At 52.5% G+C, this 18223-nt stretch overlaps 1 protein-coding gene across 3 annotated transcripts in view; it reads left to right on the forward strand.

The window, feature by feature from the left end:
* CUX1 (cut like homeobox 1) overlaps nucleotides 1–18223 on the forward strand; it is a 371970-nt gene that overhangs the window by 166788 nt on the left and 186959 nt on the right. For all 3 annotated transcript variants that reach the window (XM_040456057.1, XM_040456056.1, XM_040456058.1), the window contains exon 3: nucleotides 4944–4991. In XM_040456057.1, coding sequence (XP_040311991.1) covers nucleotides 4944–4991 — 48 coding nt within the window. The remainder of the gene's footprint in view (nucleotides 1–4943; nucleotides 4992–18223) is intronic.

The following is an 18223-nucleotide window of genomic DNA, read 5'->3' on the forward strand; positions in this document are numbered from 1 at the left end:
GAGGGGGGAGGGGCAGAGAGAGAGGGAGACACAGAATCGGAAACAGGCTCCAGGCTCTGAGCCATCAGCCCAGAGCCCGACGCGGGGCTCGAACTCACGGACCGCGAGATCGTGACCTGGCTGAAGTCAGAAGCTTAACCGACTGCACCACCCAGGCGCCCCATGAGTCGGACTCTTAACTGACTAAGCCACCCAGGCACCCCCAACCTCTGGAGTTTTGAAGCGTCCCACGCCTAGACTTCCCTGGCAAAATATCATCCAGCCCCGCTCGGGTGCTGGAGGTGCGGGATGTGGGACTGTGGGAAGGACTACAACCCATTCCCTGCCCTCAAGCAGCCCTCGGTCGGGAAGGAACAGGATCACTCCTGCCCTTACAGACTCCCAGTGGGAAGCGACAAGGAAACACATCCTGTGACGGACACCGGGGCCTGGCTGCCTCGGTTCTGCAGGCCCAGATCTAGACCCGTTGAAAGCCTTGGGAGTCCCCTCTCCAGAGTCCGAGGCCCAGGAGGTGCCTCCGGCCATCGGACTGGCAAGGCAGGCCCGCCGCCTGCCCCCAGAGCCCCCCAACTACCTGCCGGTGGCGTGGGGGCTCAGCCATAGCTCCCTGGAAAGCCAAGGGCCGTCCCTGCAGTGGTCGTGAGATGGGCATCACGCTGAGTTCCCGTCCTCGAGCTGTTTACATCTTGCTTGTACATAGTAGATTCGCGTGGCTCTGTGGCCTCGGAGAGGGGGACTCGCCGCGCGCGTGTGAAAGCGGAGCTTGCATGCCGCGAACCGTGCCGGTGCCGCCTCGGGAAAGTTCGCCAGCTCTTTACCTGCTGGGATGCGCACCCTAGTGCCGGGCTGCCCGGCGAGAACACCGGAGACCACAGCCGCACCTCGTTAGCCCGTCACCTTCCCCGAAGTCGGCTTTTTTAGAAAACCAGCAACAGACGCGCTCTTGCCATCCTCCTGTGTCTGCAGTCTGTGACCAGAGTGGTGCCGGGCGCCCGTCCTGCCTGCCTGGCCCGGCCTCGGAGAGGCGGGGGGAGGGAAAGGGGTCAGCCCAGAGTCCCCGGGCTCTCCCCGCCTCCACCCCAGACCTCCGCGTCATTACCCGTGGTCGCGGGTTTCTGCCAAAGAAGCGTGGCTCGTTCCTCGCGGTTGCAACATAGGCTTTTACCCCTGACCCTGCCTGGGACCCAGAGGTGATCTCCCCTCGTTCCTCGCCCTTTTCGTCCTCTGTGCTGCGTCCTCCCGAGAGGGACACGGGCTAAGTGAGACGGTGTCGTAGTAGGGTCTCCCGTGGCTGCACCGTGGACCTGCTGGCTCAAAACATCAGAAACTCCTCATCCAACAGTGCCGGGGATCAGAAGGCCAACACTGGTGCCACGGGGCTGAAGCCAGGTGTTGGCAGAGCTGTATTCTCTCAGAAGCTCCAGGGAGGGGCGCCTGGGTGGCTCAGTCGGTTAAGCGTCCGACTTCGGCGCAGGTCATGATCTCGCGGTGCGTGAGTTCGAGCCCCGCGTCGGGCTCTGGGCTGACGGCTCAGGGCCTGGAGCCTGCTTCTGATTCTGTGTCTCCTTCTCTCTCTGCCCCTTCCCTGCTCATGCTCTGTCTCTCTCTGTCTCAAAAATAAATAAACATTTAAAAAAAAAAAAGAAGCTCCAGGGAGAATCATTCTCTAGGCGCCTGCAGCTTCCCCGGCCGCCTGCGCCTCTTGGCGTCCACCCCTGTCATTCTGACCCCCGTTTTCACGGTCACACCCTCTTGGGCTCTCACCCTCCTTCCTCCCGCCTCCGGCTCGCTTGGGATCCAGGCGCGTCTCCCAGACTCAGGGCCCCCGACTGCCATCTGCAGAGTCCCTTTTACCATGTAGCCTAATAGAGCCACAGGTCCCGGGGATCAGGACGTGGGCGTCCCTGGGGGCCGATAGTGGGCCTAGCACAGATGGCCTTATTTATTTAGGAAGAGCCTGGTGAAGAGTCTGATTGGTTTTGGTCGTCGAACTTGGCGCACAAACACGGAAGATGATGCATTTCCACCTCCACGTGAGCGGGCTGCATTTGCAGAGGATCAGGGTCTTTGGATGCTGAGGAATTCAGCAGGTGGCAGAGAGGTCCCCCAGCCTGTGGCAGGGGCACGCCGTGGACGGTGGCCTTCGGGAGCGCTCCGCCCGTGTCCTGGGGAGGAGCGAAAGCGCGGACTTCTCCACGGAAATACTGGCGTCACCCATAGGAATGCAACTTAGAGGAAGACGTATAATTAAAGGGGAAACTGGATACTTCTTGATCAGACACCTTGGCGGGGTTACAATCCAGAATAACGTGGGTTAGCTGTGTCTGGCCCAGAGCTGGTGGTACAGCCCCGACTCATGGCCGACTCTGCAGTGAGGGAGGTGCTCCGCGTCTGGCATCTGGCACGATGGCCACCAGCCTCCCGTGGCTGCCGAGCACTTGAAAGGTAGCTCCTGCCACCGAGGAACTGAATTCTTAAATTCAGTTGCTTTAAGTGACAATTCAGGCGGGGGCAAGGGTTCCTCAGGGTCCTAACCTGGGTTCTGGGGGGAGGCTTTAGGAAGGCCACGGTGGGGTGATTTGCCGGACAGTATCCCTGAGGGAAGCATCGCTCGCTTTCCTCAGATTCTCAGAAGGCCTCACGACCCAGGAGGGGTAGGGGCCCTGGTCCAGAGGAAAACCACCGAGGACACTGGAGCACTAAATACCTGGAGCCGCCCTTGCTGATAGTGCTCCCTAATAGTGCTCGGCTCGGCAAGTGAGTGAGGTGGGTTCGAGCTTACGACCGAAGGGCCCTTTGGCTCAGGTGCTTGGCTAAAGGAGCACAAAACGCTGTCAGTCAGTCGCTGAAAGAGCGAGCAGGTGCCAGACGTGCAGCTGACAAGGACGGCTCACCTCAGGGGAGGGGGGGTGAGCAGGCCCAGGGCCGGGCTACTTAGACCATCCCAGCACCCCAGAGCGGGAGAGGCCGGGCGCTCAGCCCCCACCCCTTCCGGGGTCCGTGAATTCCCTCCTCATCCACCTTCAAGTGATGCTTGAAAATCCCGATGCCAGAAAAGGCTGTCTTCTGTGCACTCCGATCGATTTAGGATAACTCTAAATTTGCTAGAGGGGCGCCCGGGTGGCTCAGTCGGTTAAGCGACCGACCTCGGCTCGGGTCACGATCTCGCAATTTGTGGGTTCGAGCCCCGCGTCAGGCTCTGTGCTGACAGCTCGGAGCTGGAGCCTGCTTCGGATTCTGTGTGCCCCTCTCTTCCTCGTGGTCTGTCTCTCAAAAATAAATAAAATAAATATAAAATAAATAAAAAAATAATAAAATAAATTTAAAAATAAATAAATAAATAAATAAATAAATAAATAAATAAATAAATAAATAACTTTTTAAAAATTTGCTAGAAAGCTTTTCCCTAAATGGTAATGGCGATGTTACTCATAATAATAAAAAGTCGTTCATACTATTAAGTACTTGCCGTGTGTCAGGAGCAATACTACCCACGTGGATTACACTTGATCCCCTCTTCGGGGAGGCCATCGTGACCCTTGAGCATGTGGAGCTGAGAAAACTGAGCTTTGGGAGGCGAACCGGCATCCCGAGCTCCCGTGGATGGTGAGTGGCGGGGCCAGAATTTGGAATCAGGGCCCCCCGCCTTCTGCCTTCCGTCTTCCAGACGTGGTTCTGACCTAGGAGCTGTGGACAGACATCCAGACCCTTCCTTTGCTTGGTAGCGCCCGTAGGTTCGACAACGGCCCGGCTCAGCGGTTTAGAGGTGGCGAGAGCCCAGACGGGCACATTGGCAGCTGACCTACAAAGATCCTGCCTGCCTTCCTGGCTCGGACGCCACTTCCTCTGTGAAACCACTCCTCACCTCCCTTAATCTGAATTGACCCTTCCTCTGTGTCCCCCCCCCCCCCCATCCCCGGGGCTCCTGACAGAATGCTTTGCCTTCTTCTTGTGTTCTGGATTGATTGGCACATGTCCAGTCCTCACCGGTCTAGTCAGTGTCCGTTGGCGTGTGCTTAAGGCCCGGAACCCAGAAGTACGCGGATACCTGGCTTTGGTCCAGACTTACTAAATCTGGTCTGGTGCGTAGGTCGGGCTCAGTGAACACCTCAGATGTCCGTGCCTCAGGTCATTGACTTGTCGGTACAACAGACACGACGTCGTGGGAGTCGGAGGCGTCCGGTGTGTTGGTTCGGCACGTTTGTATTTTGCGCCGTTGTTGCTGTAACAGTGCAAGCTACCGCCTTTATCGCATCGCGTGATTGTCATTTCCTTGTTGCGTTGAGAACAGTTCAGGTCTAGTCTCCCCGCAGCTTTGAAGTTTACGATACAGTGGCGTTGACAATGATCGCTATGTTGTGCTGCAGCCACTTACTTCATTTCAAAGAGAATCTTCTCGAGGAGACTCATACCGACTTCCCTCTGGGCTGTTCCATCGTCTTAAAATGTGGACTGGTGGCTTGGGATGAAATCTCCACTGACCGTGTCAGACATGGCTTCCAGACAGATGTATCTCCTAGTGAGTGACAGCGCTCTAAGGCAACAGCTAAAATGCGACACGGGGACCCCAGATCCTTTTCAGACACCTTTTCAGTCCAGTCTACACCATTAACTCCTGTTTTATGCTAAGCAGGTTACCTCAGACCGATACGAGCAAAAACTTGCGTCCCTAGCGCGTTGGGGGGTGAGGTGCGTCTCACCTGGACGGGGTAGAAATAAAATCTAATGGTATTCTCGAGGAAGTTCATTTAAACGACAGAGCGCCAGTCGGCGTGATTTATGTTGTCCGAACGAAGGAAACGGACAGGGGAGGGACCAAGATTGCTTTATCTGGTGGCAGTCATCACTGAATTCAAAGCTGTTTTGATAGGAGGACTTAACGAATGTTTCCCTTCTCTTTCCTTCTCCGATGGCTGTTTCCTGACGCGCCCCTCTCGCTCCAGGATTTGCGCAAGCAGGTAGCGCCGCTGCTGAAGAGCTTCCAGGGGGAGGTAAGCATTTATGTTTATTTTATACCCTGAGCCACCCTTCATAGCTCATCGTGCTTTCTTTTTATTCTCATTAAGTAAATGCCATTGACAGAAGGGGCTTGCCCAGATGGAACCCTCCCAGCCGCACTAACTCAATGTCATGTGGATTTTGTGCTTCCCGGTGTGATGTTTCCACTGGGTCCTCCATTAAAGCCCGCGTGGAAAGCGAAGCCGTGTCCGCAGTGGAAGAAGGTGTGGTGGATCCAGGGGCGAGGCGGCCTGTGCACTTCCCACGGTGGACTGAGTTTGTGCACACCGCGGCCTCTGGGAGCCCGCACGTCCTCAGGCTCGCTGGTTCCCGGAGTTAGCCTGGGGCTGCAGCCGCCAGGAGGCCTCCTGTGTGGGGAGGATGCAGCGGGGCAGGCCGGTGCCTTCGCGCCCAGCTACTGAGGGAAGAGGGATCGTCACTTGCTTGAGGCTGGCAACAGCCACGAGGAGTCCGTTTGGGCTCAGTATAAGCAAGAGCTCTCTGTCGGGTCCTTCCAGACGGGGACCGCGCCGTCTGGCAAGATGGCGGACAGCCCTTGGAGACGTGAGCGGTCGAGGTGGGTGACGCTCCAGCTCCTTCATGGCCCTTTGTGTGGTCCCGGTGAACTTGAGAACACCGGGAGTTTTGTGATGGTTGCGGAGTTACCCGTTCCCAGCTCTTCGCTTCTCCCGTTGGAATGATGGCAGCAGTGGTAATACTGAGGAGAGGGGACAAGACTTTTTCAGAGCCCTCCAGAGAACCCAGATTGGTTGGATTGTGGGATTCTATTTTTGGGCCACTTGCCGATGCCCAGAGAACGCGGGGAGGGGGCCGGACCTGCGCAAGTGAGACGGCAGGTTCAGGGCGGGCCTTCTCGGCCCCGCAGCGAAGGAGGCTGGCATCCTGGGCCCGGGGCTCCAGAGGAGGGGGCGGGGGCTGCCCTTTGGCAGATTCTCCAGGTGACCGCAGAGGGCAGGGGAGCCGTGCAGGAAGCAGCGGGCACCGTTGGCACCGCCAAAGGTTTGAGGAGGGACGCAGCAGAGGGCCCTTCTCTGCTCACCATCTCCTGCCGCAGGAAGCCCTCCCGCGCTCGGCTCCCCGAGGCTCAGAGGCTATCACTGTCCCAGGGCCGGAAGGACACGAACTGCCTTTCCTCAGAACTGCATCTCCGAGCCTCGTTTTCTGAGCGAGACCGTCACCTTACACCTGCCCACATTGATCTGATCTCTTCTTCTCCCTGTTCAGCGGCTTTCGTGAGGCCCGGTGGCTTAGTATTTCTGCAGCCGCAGCAGCTCAGGGTGCCATTTTGGGGGTGTTTGCTTGTTTCTCCTGCTTTCTGAAAAATTCCCAATCCGCCTAAAAGCGGAGAGGCTAGCGTGACGGGCCCACGTACACCCTCTACCCAGCCTCGCCGCTTGCTGCCATTTTGCTCCCCCTGCCCTTTTGAGGTGGCCCCGCTCTGTGCCCCTAAACACATCCATGCTTGTGTCTCCTAAAAGTAAGGTTCCCCGGTAATACCACAGTAACCCTGAGTATCTCACCCGGGAAAGTAACGCGCCACGATACCTAATATTTGGTCCCAAATCTATCTCCCAGTTATTCCCAAAATGTCTTTTATAACTGCCCTGCCCTTGAACTGGGGTTCGGTCAGGTTCATGCATTGGATTTGGGGATGGGTGGGTGTATGTATGTATATGTATATGCGTGTGTGTGTGTGTGCGTGTATGTACGTATATGTATACATCCACGTATATATACATACACACACACACACCTCTCTTTTAATATAAAACACTGCCTCTACACCCTGTCATTTTTAAGAATTTAACACACTTGGGTCACCCGGGTGGCTCAGTTGGTTAAGCATCCAACTTCAGCTCAGGTCATGATCTCATGGTTTGTGAGTTTGAGCCCCGTGTCGGGCTCTGTGCCAACAGCTCAGAGCCTGGAGCCTGCTTCAGATTCTGTGTCTTCCTCTCTCTCTGCCCCTACCCCCTCCTGCCTGCGCTCGCTCGCATGGTCTCTCTCTCACTCAAAAATAAAATAAACATTAAAAAAAAAATTTTTTTAAGAGAATTTAATACACTTATTACAGATTGCCCCACATTCTGAATGGGGTAATGGCTGTGGTTCAGGATATATTAATTTTGAAATGCCTGAGAGACATCCAGATTTCTTATCTGCCTATTTTTTAAAAGGCTATTGGAAAAATAATATTTTTATAGCACCGCTAATATTTACCAAGCCTCTGCTAATTGCTCTGTTTATGTGAAATAATCTGTGCTTTCTAGTAAGCTAATTTGAGTAGAAAGGGCTAAATGCTACTTGTTTCTGAAGAAAGAACTCTTCTAGCAGAGGGCAGCTGCAGACGGGGACCACATGTACAGGGTCGGTTTTCCGACGAGTAAGGCCAGAAGGCAGCAAGCCTTGGTGCTCCAATGAAGCAGGATCCATCCGGCCTGTGTTTCTACAAAGCTGCCCTCTCTAATCAGAGGATTGCTTTCGTATCCTTTGTCAGTGTCCGTTGCACGCGATTTTATTTATTGGATGTATTCTTGGAGTGTATCCCCCAGTGCTAGAGTTTCCCCTGGAACAGCATATGGTGTTGGTGAGAACACGTTCTTTGCCTTCGAATTTGTGTAGATCACTTTGCTGGTAGAGGTCCCCGAAAGAAAAAAACCAAAGAATGAGATAAAGTGTTCAGACAACTAGACATTCATGTATCTGTGGTGTGTCGGACTGTCCTGAGAGACGTTAGCCTGGCCAGAGGACCATCACCCCCTTCAGTGTTTCCTGGTGGTCCTTCGTGTAAATCCAGGCACCTTCCAGGCGGATGAGACCCGCATGCTTGGGTGGCCGCTTGCCTTTCTAGACTCTTCTCACTCCTAACCCCTATCACTGGATACACGCCATTCTGAATTTGTCAGGCCCTGGTGTTTGGGGCATCCTCGCCGGCCCCTGGGCCTTGGCACAGGCAGAACCGCTTCCTTACTTGGCTCCTTCAGCTTGGGTGCCCCTTCCTCAAGGAAGGTGTCCCCTGAGCCCCAAATGATAGGCCACGCCCCTTCTACACGTGTTCCCATTGCACGCGCATGGCTTCGACACATTTGTCGTCATGCCTGAGCACCGCCTGTCCCTTTGTCCCTCATCCTCTTTAGCCTGTAAAACATGTGAGGGCAGCCACTGTGCCTGGGCTTGTTGGCCGTTGTTTCCCAGCACCGGGCACAGCAGAAGCTCAAAAGTCTTGAGGCTCTCAACAATGGCTACAGAATAGATGATGGAGCAGTAAGGTTCCTCTGGAGGTGGTTTTTAAAACATTTTGCCTCCATCCTCTCGCCGGGTTGTGTTGTATTAATAAGGAAAAAGGTACGCCGGAAAGTCTGCTTGGAACATACCTTTAAAAGAAATGAGGGGCGCCTGGGTAGCTCAGTCAGTTAAGCACCTGACTCTTGATTTCGGCTCAGGTCCTGATCTCACAGTTTGTGGGATCGAGCCCCACATTGGGCTCTGCACTGATGGCAGAGAGTCTGCTTGGGATTCTCTCTCCTTCTCTCTCTCTCTCTGCCCTGCCCTGCCTCTCCCCAGTGTGTTCTCTCTCTCTCTCTCAAAATGAATGAATAAACTTAAAAAAAAAAAAAAAAAGAAAAGAAAAAAGAAACTAGTAAATAACTGTATTTATACAGCTGGTTGAATAGTAGGGAATACTATGGATCGTAATGGTCACTCAGAGTTATTATAACGAAGTCTTCACATTTCACTCCCTGAAATTTGACTGACTGATTGACTGATTGGTTGCTATACCTAAGTTTGTGTGTTTCACGAGCCTGGCGAACAGATCAGTGTGGGGAAGGGGAATAACCTAGATGGTCGATCCAATTTAAGACTTATCATAATCTAGTAATTTAGACAGTCCCTTCAGTAAAGTGACCCACTCTCTAGGAAAGTGCTAAGTCTTGTAACTTGTCTCCCCCTCTCCGTGCTTCGCTCCCTGACCGGGGTCCTGGTATAAAAGGTTGAGCTGGGAAGGAGTGGCCTTAGAGCCTACTCCTCTTGGCCGTCGGGGAGCCGGATGCTTAAGCCAGGTGTTCTCAGAGAAGAAAATCCTCTTAGGAAATAACTTAGGTGCTTGTATCAGAAAGGAAATGAAAGACCGAAACTCTGTGAGCTCAGCATCTAGCTTAAAAAGTTAGAGAAGTACAACAGAATAAACTCGAAACAGGAAGAAGGAAATAACAAATATAAATAATAATAAAAATATAATAATAACAATAATAATAATAAAAAGACCAAAGAGAGAAACAGCCCCAAAACTGGTTCTTTGAAGAGGCTACTACAATAGACAACCCACCTTTCTTCCTAAATCAAGAAAGAAAATGTTAGTAATGGAAATAGGGATAATGTTGCAGCTGCAGCAGAGATTAAAAAGATAGTAAGGGAATATTACAGTCAATTTCATGCCAATAACATTTTAAAACCTAGACAACATGGACACATTTCCGGAATACCAGAATGCACTAAAGCTGATTAAAGAAGAAGTAGAAACCCTGAGTAGCCTTGTAACTATTACAGAAGTATTCCCATCAGGTATGGGTGCTTTTAGGCAGTGTTCTGTCCATCATCCATGAAACAGACACGTTCTAATCTTTTGCAGGCCCCTTTAGAAAATAAAAAAAGAAAGAACACTCCCTAACTCTTTTTGCGAAGCTAGTGTCACCTTGATACCCAAACCGGTAAAGAATAGTACAAGAAAAGAAAATTCAAAGTCAGTCGTATTTATGAATAGATATCCAGAAGTCCTTAAAAGAGTATTCACAAATGGAATCCATCAAGTTCCATGTATGTCAAGAATACTGTTTGGTTTAACATTAGAAAAAGGTATTAGTGTATATTAATGTCATTAGCAGATTAAAGAAAAAATTATCATAATAGTTCTAGGAAAAGAATTTGATAAAATTCAGCATCCATTCATGATTTCAAAACAAAACAAAGCAAAACTACCAGCCAACTGATATAGAGGAGAATGTCTTTAATCTGGGGGAAAGTATTTGCCAAAAGCCTATGTCGATCATTATGTTCTGTGATATTAAAAAAAAAAATCCCTTAAAAATCAGGAGCAAGAAAAGAATGTGTACTATTACTGCTTTTATTTAACATTGTCCTGGAAGTCTTAGCTAGCATGGTAGGCAAGAAAGAGATCAAGTATTGTCAGAGAAGGAACAAAACTGTCATTTTCCAAGTGAGCCTCAATTATTAAACAAGGTTGCTAGATACAAAATCAATATGCAAAAGAAATGACAGACTTCTACATGGACAGCAAACTGAGAAACAACACAACTAGAGTTAGCAACAAAAAATAAAGCCTACCTAGAAGTAAAGATAATAATGCATAGGAACTAACTCTTCCTGGAGAAAAAAGTAGATCATTTACTTAACATGAAAGACATTAAAGAGGACTTAAATGGAGAGAGAGAGAGAAAGTATTCAAGGATAGAAATTCCCACTATTATTAAAGATAATCAATTTCCCTCAAGTCGATTAGAGGGAGTCATTGTCATTCCAATCAAAATTCCAATAGTACTTTTCAGAAAACTTGAAAAACTGATTCCAGAAGTGATAAAGCAAGAACAAGTGGTCAGTAATGGTGAAGGTCGTATTAAATACGAACAAGATGGGACACCTTGGTGGCTCGGTCGGTTAAGCATCTGATGTTTCAGCTCAGGTCGTGATCTCATGGTTTGTGAGCTCGAGCCCAGCATCGGACTCTACCGTCAGCATGGAGCCTGCTTCAGATCCTCTCCTGCAGAGATCCTCCCTGTCTCCCTGCCCCCCTCCTTCTCTCTCTCTCAAAAATCAATAAACATTTAAAAGAGAGCAGAGCAAAATGGAGGCTTTGCCCTGCCAGATGATGATGAAAGCTACAGTGATTGGCACAGGGATAAATATAAATACAGTAATGGGACAAAATAAAAGATCAGGAACTGACATCTGCACCCACAGAAGCCACGAGTATTGCAGAGATGGGACTGTAGATCGGTGAGGTAAGGGTGGATTTCTCAGTAATGGTTCCCCCAATAGTTGGTTCCCTTTTTGCAATTAAGTGAGATCCATACCTCACACCATATGCAAACACAAAATACAGGCGAAGACTTAAGGCAACACTTTAAGCCTTTTAGAAGAAAATATGGATAATGATGACTTTGGGTTGGGGAGGATTTCTTAAATAAGAAACCGTAAAGGAAGAAATTGTTACATTTAACCGCATTAACATTTTAACGTATAAGTTTTTTTGCTTTTTGTTTTTTAATGTTTGTTTATTTTTGAGAGAAGGTGGGGGAGGGGCAGAGAGAGAAGGAGACACAGAATCTGAAGCAGGCTCCAGGCTCTGAGCTGTCAGCACAGAGCCGGATGGGGGGCTCGAACCCACAAACAGTGTAGGAAAATGCTCCACCTTTCTGAAGACATTTTACAGTATCTGTTGGAAACTTGTAATAAAGATTCAGACTTATGTAAAGACCGAATGTCTCTGACATGAACAGTGCTCCCCAAGGCCAGACTAGGAATAGGTCGTGGGTGGGGGGAGGGGGAGGGATCTTTGGCTGCGAGTCACAAACCAGGAGGAGACAGTTGCCACACACTTAGGTAACAAAGGATCAATATTCAGAAAATATTTTAAAATTTGGCCCGTTAATAAGAAAAAGACATAGGAAAAGGGGACAAAAGCCACGAACGGCGTCCTCAGAGGCGAAAATCAGAATGGTCACTAAGTATATGAAAAGATACCCAGCCTTATGAGCAGAAAAACGCAAATTCAAATGACTTCATCGCAGCTTCCTCCTATCTGCCAGGTTGGCCAAACTCCAAAACTCAAGATAGGAGTGTAAATTGTGTAGCCATTCTGGAGACCAGTCTGGCATCAGATACTAAAGCTTAAGAAGCACGTTCACCTTGACACAGCAGTTCCACTCCTAAGAATATGTCCTAAATAAGCTGAAACGTGGGCCCCAGGAAGCACGTTCAGGAGTGTTGGAAATGAGTAAGCAAGCAGACACAGCCCACTTTCCATCAGCAGTAGAAAGAATTACGTCAAGCACGGTACATCCATACGATGGAATACGGCGTAGCAAGAGAAAGTTAACGACGTGAAAACGCGCACTACCGCGCTGACGTTGTTCAGGGGTACGTGTGTCCGTTTATGACATAGTGAAACCGTGTAAAGGAAGAGTTAAGCAGGAAATTCAGAATAGAGGTTATCATAGCGAGGCACAGGCGAAGTTTCAAAGGTCACGGAAGCGTCCCTACTCCCAGGTGCTCGTTTTGTTAATTATACCCGATGTATTCTTTTGTAAGCATGAGCTGTTTCTTTGGAGAAGAAATAATCACCCTTAGAAGGCGGTGGCTGCGTGATTACAGTTTTGCACGGGAGGAACCAAGTATCCTCCCTCCCCTTTGCATTTTGTCCATGATGAATTTTCCTCTCCCGGCAAGTGGGTGCTTCTGGGGAGGCCGTGCACCTGGGAGGGCCGGGGGGGAAAGCACAGTTGTGAATGGTGTTCGCAATGACGTTTGTGGGACACCAAGCAAGTCAAGTGCTGTGTGCTAAGTGCTTTCCAAGCACGTGCTCACACCGTCTACACGGCACTGGAAAGGCTCTGCCCCTTCCTCAGATACCGGTCCCTCCACGTGGGCTCTGGAACCCTCCTCTCTTGCCCTCACAGGAGCCACAGCCCTGCGGGGACCCCTGTCCTGGGTCTTCAGTCTCTGCTCATCTGCATTCTGTAAGCACTAGTATGTTCCATCTTGAGACAGAGTGAGTGGGCAAGTGCCACCCTTGTCCCCAAGCTGCCGCCTTCTTTTTTTTTCTCTTAATTTTCTGTTAAAGTTTATTTATATTGAGAGAGACAGAGAGAGTGCGAGTGGGGATGGGGCACAGAGAGAGGGAGCATCTCAAGCAGGCTCCGCACTGTTAGTGCGAAGGCCGACGCGGGGCTCAAACGCTCACAAACCGTGACATCACGACCAGAGCCGAAATCGAGAGTCAGACGCTTAACCAACTCCTGGCGCCCCTGTCTCCCAACCTTGTTGGCCAGGCTTCTCCAGAGAGCTGTCTCCACCCCCGTGTGCCCATTACTCTCGGACCCACCCCGGTCTGGCGTCTGCCCCCTCTCCCTTGACCCCTGTGGTCCTCGGCTCTCTCAGGGACATTCAGGCCTCCCAGCAGCTCCTCTCCATGTGTTCCCTTTTGACATCCCACAATATCATGCCTTCCAGACTTTCCGTCTACTTCTCTGCCTATTGATTTTTAGTCTTCTTGGGCAGCTCCTCTGCATTCAGACCTCTGAATGACGGCGTCCTGTGCTGTGCGATCTCCCGGGACCCGTCTGCTGGAAACTCACACGTCTGTCTCTAACTCGGTCTTCTCCTTTGTGTTCCAGGCTCACGAGACTGCCTCTTGCATATTACCCCTTAGGTATTCCACCGGAAAGGACTCTTCGCCCACAGCCCTCCCGTCTCCAGCTCCCATACCTGCTGGGGTCTCTGGCTGCCTCCTTTCCCTTCTCGGCAATGGCTCCACGGTCCGCTCGGCAGCCTCGGCTGGAAATCTAGGACACCCGCTCCCTCCCGTCCACCTCACTCGCCATCCTTCCTCCCGCCGTCCTCATCTGCCCACATCTTACCATCCCTCCTCCCCACAGCGCGTCCAAAGCCATCGTTTGCCACTGAGACCCCTGTTCTCTGTTCCGGCCCCTGCCCGCTCCACCCCCACCTTAGCTCCACACATCAGCCAGGAGCGGGTCCCTTCCTGCTTACTGCCCTTCTGTGGCTCCACTGCCCTTGAGGCAAGCACGGAACCCCGACCTCAGCCTTCAGGGTGCCTGGCCTGGCTACGTCCTGCCCTCCACCCAGCCCCGTCTTACTCGCTTTTTGGTGCTTTCTTCAGGTGTCATGCCATCGAGAGGTCCCTGCCTGCCAGTCCAAACCAGGGTGTTCTAACTCTTCCTCTTGTAGCACCTTGTCCCTTTGTCCGGAGTGCTTTTCTCATTGTCTTTGTGGGTTTGTCTGTGTCCACCACTCTCTCCAGACTTTCTGTGTCTGCGTGGCCTTGTAGACCCACTGCCTGGCCCTAGCGAGCATGCAGTAGGTGTCCACTAGATGGGTGAGGGCCAGGGGGCAGCACTATCCTTATTTCACAGATGGCAAAGCTACGCCCAGAGAGGAAAAGTACCCACCCAGAGTCGCACGGGTGGTCACGGCAGGGCTGAGACCCACGTTGGTACCGTCCGATACTGCTCGGGGAACAGGGAGGGGGCACCTGCCCTCCATCATCTCAGTCACCCTTCCCGGTCTTTGATAAGGACCTCGGGCGTTGGTGCCGCGTAACGTGCTTTGCAAGTGTCCCTCCGGCCCCCCTCTTCTGACCAGCTCCTCCTGTGTGGATTCTGCCCGCCGTGCTGTGTCTCACACGTACGTAAATACCCCCGAGTGCAGACGCTTTGCCACAACTTGATCTGTACTCCTGGGAGGAGTGGGGGGCCCTGGTTAACTGAAGACGGGGGCTTCACGCCTGTGTCCCCTGCTCCATGGCCCACACGGACGGCCAAAATCATCTTTTGAAACTTGCCGTCCTCCCGAAGGCCCACTGTGTGCGTGACCTACCGACAGTACTCAGAGCCGCGGCCAGGCCGTGTGAAACTCCACACCGCCTCTCTGATACCTGTTTATTTCTTCATGCAGTGAAACTCTCTGAGTGTGTACAGCTCGGGGCCAACCGGGAGCCAAGGATATAACCCTGGATACAGTTGACAAAGCCCCTGCTACCTTGAAGCCCACGTTCCGGGGAAGGGAAGCGTAATAAAGACGAGGAGTGATGTCAGATGGCGACGAGCTCGGGGCTGGGGAAGGAGCGTGAGGCAGAGCAGGCCGAGCAGGGGCGGTGCTCCCGGTGCCCTGAAGGCTGAGGGGACGGGGGAGGGAGGAAGGCCAGAGCACTCAGAGGCCCCCGAACACCCTTGGGAACCATTTGCCATCACCAGTAGCTGAAAGGGATTAACGGTGGGCAAATATTCTATGAATTCGTTAAGAGGAACTAAGAGTTTTGAGGATGTTCTGTAGCCCATGTCTGTGGCCCTGTTACATACTTAAGCTTTTAGATCTAAAGGCCATGTCTAAATAAAGCCAGAACGTCCAAGGACTTTATTCCAAAGAACATTTCCCAGGGACTTGGAAGGACCTGGGAGTTGGCCCCGGGCACTGCCGCTCACTCTCCGGTAACCTCGGGCAGCTCAGGCCTCCTTCCGCCTGACTTCGCTCATCTGTAAAATGAGCGGGTGAGCGAGATGGTCGGCGAGAAGCCCCGTAGCTCTGAAGTCCAGTATGACTCAGCGGAGTAACCCTTGGGTTGACCGTCATCAGCAGAATAGAAGAGGACATTTGTCAGCAGTTAGAGCCGCTCAGAAATGGAATGAGCTGTCCTCTAAGGTAGTGAGTTTCCTGTCGCTAAGAGTGTTCAGACAGGGCCAGAGGACCAAGGTCAGGGAGGCGGTCAGCTCTTACCCATTCGTCCTTCGGGGCCCCGTCATGCCTACACTTAGCGAGGGCTGCACTGAGTGCCGTGGGCGGGACTGTGTCAGAAAGTTGGACCGGACTCTGGTTCCCCAGGCGGGTCCTCAGAGGGGCCAACAGGGCTGCATGAGAATCACCCACGTGTTCCCAGAAATTCTGCTTCCCGGGCTCCTCCCACCGAGGTTCTGGTTCAGCTGCCCGGGGCAGGGCCCAAGAAGCTGGAATTGGACAGAGTCCACGCGTGGTTCTCCTGCACGGCTGCCCACTGGGCTGGGTTCCCTGCGCGGGTGCCTCCTCTCCGGGTTACGCTCTGTGGCGCTGCCCGCTCGAGCACCTGAGACTGGCGGGGAAGGGGCTCCGTGATTCAGCTTGCAGTCTTTCCGGGCTTTCGGTCCGTGGCTTCTGCTCCGGCCAGACTGGTCCGTCTACCGTCCCTGAGCATTCCCCTGTGGTTTCCCGCCTCTGACCTTCTCCTAAAGTCACGGCCTCGGCTATTGGAACCTTCCGCCGTTCCTCACCTAGAAACACCGTGTGCCTCCTTAAAGACCTGAGCGTCTGCCTCCTTCGTTCCTCTTCCTGCCGCCCCAGCCTGAGCTTCTAGCTTTTTCCTTCTCTTCGACTTCATACCCTCTTCCTGGCCTTACTGAGCCGTCCTTCCCCTGTTACTGAGTACTCCTCGAGTGCTGTGTGCCAGGCTCCCTGCCAGGTTCCTGAGTGACCCACAGGAGCAGCAAGGCCGCTTCTCCCCCCAGGGAGACAGCAGAGCCATCTGTGAGTTGGGACCCCGTGTCCCGGACAGGTGAGCGTGGAGCAGACCGGGCACCCCCGAGGACACTGGCAGGCGCCGGCTGTCCGCTTTCCCCGGGGGGACCTTGTTTCTCACCCCACACGGCCATCGTCGGACTTGTAGGCCTTTTCACGTGCGTTGGTAGTTGTGGCCACGGTGGTGACGGCGACAGTGTTTTAATGACCTCACGGCGCGGTCCGAAGACCGGGTGCACACGGTGTCTTCCTGGAGGCTCCCTCCGTGACGGCTCAATTAGGGGAGCGGTAGGGCTGTGGTTCAATATTCAGGCCAGCTTCCTAATTGAAAACACATTTTCCCCTCCGAAGCTGCAGCTGGTTTGCTTCTGCTCATGCAGAAAAGGATATAACCTTGCCTAACATAGGAAATGAACGGTTGAGAGAGAAGCCAAATTCAATTTCAGTCAGATATGTTGAGGCTAAGCCCGTGATCTATGGAAGCAGGGGAGCGAGCCGTGTGCATGTGGAAAGGGGCGCACTCAGCAGTCCATTAATCACGGCCGCCCGCCCGGCGCTGCCGCCACCGCGTGGGCCTCTGCGCCGGGGCCGCCCCTCCGACGGGGCTGGACCGCAGCCAAGCACTCCAGAAGTTAACCTCTTAAAGACCCGGAGCTGCTTTCTGTTGAATAAATGTAATTTTGTGGTCAGACATAAATGCTTGTGATGTAGCAGGAGCTTTGAAAACAACAGTGAGCCAAAGCTATTACAAATTGCTCTGCGTTGTGGAAGTCAACAGCATACATCAAAACTCCGAGTGTATGGCAAATTGATTTCGGCCCAGAGCTCTGCAGCTATTCAATAAAAGTCCTATTAAGCCATTGTATGTAATGAACAATCCAGAGCAAATCTAATATTTTCAGTGGATAATTATTTTTAACATCCTCTCGGTAACCGTCAGTAGAGCTCTTGGATGTTTCCAGCGCGGACCCGCGTGCGGTGGGCCCTCCTCGGCTCTCATCTGCCTCTGCCGGAGGCCCCAAGGCAGCCCCACCCACTGCTCCGAACTCGGGGTCCCCCTGCAGGGTTCACCGGCAGACCCTGCTCCCAGAGAAGGACACGGAGGTTCCGGTCTCCCCGAGCCTGGCACGCGGCGGGGCCCCAGGAAGCACTGGCTGAACTCAGATGAACTGAGTTGACATGGAGCAAGGAGGCAAAGAGCTCTAGAATAAGAGAGGAAAATGCTGTGTTGGCTCCAGAGCCTCTAAAGACCAGAGCGTCACAGGTCAAGAATTCGAGGTCCCATGTGCTGTACCCAGAGGGAGCCCCAGGACTCGCCCACTGCCCTTCTGCTCCTCGACAGCTGGGGAGACAGGCTCTGTGTCAGGGAGCCCCTGCTGATGGAGCCACCAGAGTGATCGTGTTGCCAGCTGAGTGGGGGTCACCTTGGCAGAGGCCACTTCCTCGGCTGCTCCACCACTCTGTTCGCAGCCGGGAGATGACCCTGGTCACACTGACTCATGTCACACTCTTTAGTCTCTCCTTCCAGACTAAGCTTCCAGAGGTCAGGGTTTACTCATTTATTCTTTCATTCAGTTAGTATTTACTGAACACCTACTCTGTGCCAGTCTGGACCTGACCTAGACTGTGGTCTCTAGTTGTAGGTAATTAAGCTGCTTTCATGGTGCTTAATAGCTGAGCAGGATCTGTGTCCTCAGATGGCAGATAGTAAATGAGGGATGGGTGGGGGTGGGTGAATGGATGGGTGGGTGGATGGATGGATGAGCAAGTGGATGGATGGATGGATGGATGGATGGGTGGGTAGATACATGGGTGGATGCGTGAGTTGGATATATAGATGAGCAAGTGGATGGGTGGATTGATGGATGGATGGATGAGCATGTGGATGGATGGATGGATGGAT

The sequence above is a fragment of the Herpailurus yagouaroundi genome, unplaced genomic scaffold (genome assembly GCF_014898765.1).
Source record: "Herpailurus yagouaroundi ecotype Mexico unplaced genomic scaffold, PumYag 216, whole genome shotgun sequence".
In the NCBI taxonomy this organism is placed as follows: Eukaryota; Metazoa; Chordata; class Mammalia; order Carnivora; family Felidae; genus Herpailurus; species Herpailurus yagouaroundi.